Genomic DNA, 7,246 nt, shown 5'->3' on the forward strand with positions numbered 1-7,246 from the left:
CTGTTTTTTGGCTGAGTAAATGCTATCTCTCCACTATCAGACACATTAAATCACTCTAACTCTGTCACACTGGTACAAACATCTGTGAGCCTCCATGTACAAACTGAATGTTTTGTGTAGGAGTATTTACAGCTTTAACACCAGTTATATAAAATAAACTGACTGATAAAAAGGACCTAATTGAGCAAAAATATGTTCTGTGGTTTAAGGCAGTGGTTTCTACTAGGGGTCGCCAAAAGCTTGATTTTAAGAGGTGTAAGAACACTTAAAAATACACACAGGAGGCCTATATCTCAGCATTGGGTTCACTTCTGTGAAGAAAAGTAAATGTGAAATAAATTGTCTAATAGTACAATGGCCAAACGCCAGGGACAAGAATTAGTAAGTATTTATGATTGTTAAACATATTAAAAATACATCATACAGACAGAGAATTGGATAAAAAGTTGCCTGATCAGGAAATAAAAAGCTAAAAAATTCATCCAAATCTCTCATTTTAGACAAACTCTTGCATTTACAGAGTTCCCCATTTGGGTTAATTGTACAGTTTTGAATATAATATGAAATACCCATAAAATATGTTTGTCAGGGGTTGTCAGTTTAAGGGGTCACTTAATGAAAAAGGTTGGGAACCACTGGTCTAAGTAAGAAATGTAAACATAAAAAGTGTAAAAATGTGATCTGAAACCTTGTGTGGAGGCTTCCAGTCAAAGCTTTGCTCGGTGTGCCATTTATTGTCATCATGCAATTAGTTGCATTTTTCACATGTAGCCTCAAAACACATGTTTGCAGTTTACTTGTGTTTTCACACCTTCTTCACCTTATTAACACTTTGGTCACATGAACTGATTATGGTGACACCAAGTTGAGAAGAAATCTTTCCTCACATGGATCTGCCAATACTTCTTTTTTCCACTCATCATACGGCTTCGGTTTCATTTGCACGGCCTCGAGAACATTACAGCAGAGCCCTAGGTTACAAAAGTCTACAATCTTAAAGTCAGAAAAAACTAAATTTTGTAAAATGCTCTCCTATTTTAAATGTAGCCCACTTAAACATGGTTTTGTTCCTTTTATGAAGCAGCATACACTGTCATATGGTGGGGCTCGCCAATATTATCGCTAATAGTACAAAAACACACACACACTGCATTTATTTATATTATTAAATGTATTTATATGACTAAATTTATACTAAATGTAACCATGAATGATCTACTGTATGGCATACTTGTGTATGCAGCTTTAAGATAAATGGGGAGGGACGGGAGGGAAGATTATCATATTTATTGACCTGATTCAGCAAGCTTGCGCTGACTCATAATAGCAGAGAGCACCTGGTCAGTTGCTACTTAGCAGCAAATATAGGAGTCCTGCTAAAGTACAGTAACCTGAAATTATCAAAGTCGCAATCATGGCTGCACCTGAACAGGAACATTGTTGCAGTTTAAAAAACAAACATACACAAAGTTAATTGTTTTTGTTCTTTGTCCTTGTACATTATTTGTTGCAATTTCACCCCAGCCATAGGCCATGTTCTGTTTGTTTATTTCTTGTTCCCAATGCATTCTTTCCTTCTCCCAGATGCACATATTCTGTCACCATCTGGCACAGAGGTCGGATTTGCACCCAGTGCTGCATCGGACAACGGCATTCCAAACTTCATTTAGTTTGGAGCCTCTATTGTTCTGCCCAGATTTAGGAATACCTGAATACCTTTAGGCTTACAATTTGAGCTCATACAGCCTTCAAAGCTCACTAATAAAGCCAAATCTAGCTCAGTTACTCACCTTAATAATAATAATCACAGTTAAAACACACTTAAAATCAATCATTTATTTCAAAGAAAGCTAATAGAGACCTCAAATTAAGCATAATTAGTCCTGTGTTAGTTGTTGGGAGTAGTATAGACACACGTTATTGTGGAGACGGCTGTACTGGGATTTGCAAATGAGACATAATCATTAGGAAACAAACTGATGCAAAATCACCAATAAACAAAACTCTACATAATTTTAATTATGCAGAGAATAGATTATATATCTTAAAGAGATAATGAATGATGAGCCTTGCATTTTCCCTACAAAATGGATACATAGCCTTGGGAATACATTTCCCAAAAAACATTACAATGCAGCTTGTAATGAACTGTAACCAAAGAGCTGTAATGAGTTGCTTTCATGGCTAATTAAAGTGAGTAAATAGTGTGTAATAACTAGCTGTTTTTTCCACCTCAGGCTGTCAGTTTTGACCAACAATGACAAGCAGGTTTTATGATTTACAAATTCCTCCTGCTCTATCCTGCTAGTTATGTCTTGTTGTCTGGCCTGACAGGATAACGGATAACACGGTGTGCCTCCAACTGACAAGAGTGAAGGCCCGAATCTCCTTCTGCTACGTCTCAGTTATCAACGTACCCTGAATTAGTCAGTCATCTCTCTCCAGCTTTCTGGAGTGCAGCATGTCACTTGTCAAAACCCATCCACGACGACTTGAAACCTGCTAACACACATGCGCGCACACAGACACACACGTACTGACAAAGACAGATGAACAAATGCGCACACAGTCGCACTTCAGGCAGGCAGCCTTCACCTGAGATAGTCTACAGCTCATTTTAAATGGCATCGCGAGTTGCACAGCAGGATGCAAAACGCCAGCTCTCGAATGGTAAAAAAACAACCACGCTTCTTGTGACTCATGATTTCCTACTCTTTTCACACAAAACCATAAATATACACTTTCAGAATAAAAAAACCACAGCACTCTGCTGTTTGAAGGCACTGTGTCAGTGATGTACATACATGTTGTTTTTGAGAATGCAGACAGACAATACAATAGTATGTTGTACATGACCCTGATTTATGCCATTTGTCTTTTGTGTATGTTGCTGTTTCTCGGGCTATTGATACAACAACCACAATTATTTCACTAGAAAAATTGATTCTACCCAATTTTATGCCCTTTTAAAATACACATTTAATGTTATCCTCATTTCTATCCGGTATGCACAGTAACTACCACTGCATTGAGATCTAATTCAAATTGAATTAAACAACTTTAGAGTGCGAGTCTACACCCATAGTCTGTCCAGAGGCGATGTTTGGCGTTGCTTGTTTCAAGCTGCATGACGGCAGGCCTGCGCCATCCATGATCTGATGCTGGAGAGGAAAGTGGTCCCGCTGTGGACTGTACACACATCAGTTTGGATGCTCCAGTCTGATGTGGTGTCTACAAGGCTGTAGCCATGCTGTGTCATGTATACACAGCACTCTGTAGGATCCTGCGCGTCAAGGCTCAGGCTGTGTGTTAAGGAGCTGACCTCGCTCTCTCGAAGGTCAGCCTCTCTGCACTTAAAAAGCTTCTTGTGTGCATCTATGCGTTCGATGGGCCCTGCCCACCTGGCCGACTGCTCGCCTGCCTGCCTGCCTTGTGTGTCAGCTTCTAATGATGAGGATGATGGAGGGAATCAAAGAGGAGATGGAGCTGACGTCGGGGCGGGCTCTCCATGGGACACCAGGTGATTGGGGAGGGAGCTTTGAAGCAACTTGTTGGATGGCTGTCCATTAATGTAAAATATTTCCTTTTCAAAGGGCTTTATTCAAGCTCAGAGTAGCGGAGCCCATAGGGGTCAAGGTGTCTGGCAGAATAATCTATCTCTCGCTTTAGAGAGCGAAAGATAAAAGAAAGGTTAGCGCACAGTGACTTGGCCATCTCCTTAGCCATTCCTGGCGTCATGGTTTCAGAGATACCGTCGCAAAAGGAGAAAAGTGCATGAGACAATCCTTGCAATGAGTGGTCTCTGGTTACATTAAAATAATAATTAAAAATTTTATACATGCAGGCGGCTAGTATATCAGGCTGAGGTTGAAGCTCCAGCCTATTTGATCTGTGAATGTTATAAACCATGCTTTTTGATAATTTCTGCATTGCTATTTATTTAGTTTGGTCAGGGATCAATGTGACTCCTGACATAAGAGGCAACCAGCCATTCTTGAAGATCAATTCTCTCCAGTCACCGTGAACTGGGGAGGGACAGACCAAATTTTATCCACCAAGTAGCAGGTTTATGAAGAGTGAATTATGGCTCTGTAAATCGCTCCATCCGTTTTAAGTTACCACGATACAGTTACGGGTCCATCTTGGCTTATGAGCGGCAGTAAGACAGAGTAACGGAGAGGTTAGAGTAAAATTTGAGTAAGAGTCAAAGATCACAGTGCACTCATCATACGGTGTGACAGTCCCTCTTGTCTCATTCAGTGAGGCAAAAGGGAGACATAGATGACACACAGCAGTCCAGCCCGCTCATGACCCCTATTAAATCCGAGCAAATCTTTGATATGTACTTTGATACCATATTTTATTGATACTGGAGGGGTGTTCATAATATCAAGTACAGTTCTGCATTCCAGGAGATCAGAGCGAGGACTGTTTTGTCTCAGAAGCTGTCCCGTGACCCCTGAGGGGTCCCCATAAGCTCTCATACAACTGAACCGAGGTTGACTCCAGTCCACTTTAGTTTTTACAAGAGAGTGTGATGTATGGGCTCTCCATGTTATATCTGTCTGCAGTTTCTCTTTCATGCACACACCCACATTACTTCGGTGATCTGGCTAATAATCATTGGCCTGTTATATATTATATTATATTCTACTCAGGTGTTTTTTGTTTTTTCCCTAATAAATCCAAAACATTTGCACCATCAAGTTTTAATCAAATATGAGGTTCCATCACACGGCGTGATGCTGCATTTGCCACCATCCATTTTAATGACCTACGTTGCATTTCACAGCTTAAGCATCTTCAGAACTTTGCTGGTACACCCAGTAATCTGTATCAGTTTGAGAGTATTTCCCTTTATACTAACATTTTAGTAGTATAAGTGGGGGGAAAAAATCCCAACTTGAGCATCTCCACAACACACACACATGCACACCTACACGCGCACACAAACACTCAAAGTCTCCAGCCTCTGATCTGAACTGACAACTCCTAAGCTACCGTTTCCTCATGCTGCTTAACTCAGACCACATTTCTCCCAGAGAGCCTCTCTCCTCTCACTAGCCAGACTTCTCTCTCCCATTCCATCCCTCTTTCTCTCTCCGTTCTCGAAACCCAGCATCTGGTTTGAATATAGCAGTGTGTGCTACTGTGTTACTGATAGAAGTTGGGACTGTAGGCTTCTCTTTGATTTTTCCATCCTCATCATCTCTCTTCCTGCTCAGCTCATACAATGCCTGCATTGAGAGAACAAAGTTGAGTGTGCAGCCTCTGTTTTGTTGATTTGTGATACTGTATAAAGATGAACTGCGGTTGAGGGAGAGTGCAGATGTGCTGTGTTATTTTGTGTGGGTTATATGTTAATGTTTCATCTTCATATTACTTGTTACACTACTATATTACAGATTCATGTGTGCTTTGTGAATTTCCCACTTTGAGCACACATCATTTGTGTCTGTAATGCAATGTTTATTTTTATGATAATATTGATCAATGTTATTTATGTAGTGCCATTTCCTTGAAGGAAATTTCACTTTAACTGCATTCTTCGACAATTTATCCTCTCGTTGTTTTGGTGAATGTTGAATTGGGTCGAACAAATTACAATTTTTCAATCTTTCTTTAGCAGTTTTTGTGCTCTGTTTAGCATCCCTCACAGTAATGCTTGCTTTTAAAATGTTCCGTTATGAAATGAGTAATTCCAAAGTGCAGTCACATGAAGTAATCATGATATTTCTGTTTTTTTTTTTTTCTGTTTTATGCTCCAGACAGAGGCCAGGGAGACCATTCCCAGGATGTTAGCAGAACTGGATCTGGGACAGAGAACAGAGAAGTGTGTGAGAGTGAACTCGGTGTCCAGTGGCTTAGCTGAGGCTGACCTACAGGTCATCCTGCAGGCTGAGGTTCTCCCTCCTGCCATCATGTTGCCCAAAGTAGAGGACATGCAGGAGGTGCAGTGGGTAAGTTACAAATATTGGCCCATCTTAGAAGTGCTCCTGTAGTGTTTTTTAAAGTCAAAGAGGGCTGAATGGAGTAGTCTGTAAGCAAAATTTATCCCCCGAACCACATGTAACCTCTTCCTAAAAAAACAAAACAAAACACCAAGTTGCATTACATACAAAAACTAAAGACTAAAAATACCCATGACATTTCTCGCTTTCACCTCTGGGTGTCTTTTAAAAAACACAGTGGTGCTCTTCCACAAAGTCATGAAGTAAGAGGAAACCACGGGAATCTTCAAAGCAATCATAACAAACTTTTCCATTTCCCAGTAAAAGTGGGAATCAATCCCTGTGGCAGGACTCGGGGACAGACAGAGTGTTTTTCTTGGCTGCCGCTCAAGAAACGGATGACATTTCTTCGGATTAGCTTCAGAAGCCCGATAGCTTTCTGTAACAACACAACGGTACCTTCTGCCGCTCCTGAACTTACTAGAGACTGCCTCGAACAGTGTCATGTTGTGGCTAAGAATTAATTTAATCGTAGTCAAAGCGCTCAGCCAGACAGGTACAACAAATGAAAATATTATATTATATATATTTATGATATTGGAAACGTATTTCAGTTGTCCACATATTTTGCTAAATCTTCCCAGTTACTGACTACTGCATGTGAAATGCCAAAAATTGCAAAAATTGCCCACTGATATTGTTCCCAGTTTTTCTTTTGCAATTTGTCCATACTAACTGGGCCTGCGCTCTAGTTAAGAGGTGTTTGTCTGGGCTTGGCCATCCCTCTGGCTTTCTATAAAGGGGCGCTGTACGGATGTCAGGTCCCGAAAGGTCAGGAGACAGTGACATCATTAATGCAGGCCTTTCTGATCAGCTCCATATGGGTCACTTAACCAGGAGGAAGCAGGTTACTGTCTGCCTCCTTCACTGTTTGTGTCTGAATATAGTTCAAAGGTGCTTTATTGATGTTCAGTTCAAAAGTACTTTTTGCTAAAAAAAAAAGATATATATGTCACCGCTTGTTTGTTTTTTCTTTTTTCTCTCTCTTTGCACGGACATTCACATGGACAAGCAGTTTACCTAAGCAGTTTTCGAAGGTGCTGATTTACTTTTTTAAGCTTTTTCGTTATTGTGTCAAGCTAAAAACATTCAGAACAGGGTTTGGTGATAAAGCCGTTTTTGTTTTTTTGCCGATTTGTTTAGAAGAAAGAGAGACATAGTCAGTAGTGAAAGTTGGGTGTCTAGTATGGCTTTAGTCTTACTATGCACTATGCACGCCCACACACACACACACA

At 40.4% G+C, this 7,246-nt stretch overlaps 1 protein-coding gene across 1 annotated transcript in view; it reads left to right on the forward strand.

The window, feature by feature from the left end:
* The window catches only part of clybl (citrate lyase beta like), a gene marked incomplete at its 3' end in the record, with an annotated part of 53,091 nt that overhangs the window by 39,607 nt on the left and 6,238 nt on the right, over positions 1–7,246 (forward strand). The window contains 1 exon segment of the mRNA XM_035677306.1: positions 5,769–5,960. Coding sequence (XP_035533199.1) covers positions 5,769–5,960 — 192 coding nt within the window.

Source organism: Morone saxatilis, unplaced genomic scaffold, assembly GCF_004916995.1.
Source record: "Morone saxatilis isolate NCDOM2014 unplaced genomic scaffold, NCSU_SB_2.0 Contig5, whole genome shotgun sequence".
Taxonomy (NCBI): Eukaryota; Metazoa; Chordata; class Actinopteri; family Moronidae; genus Morone; species Morone saxatilis.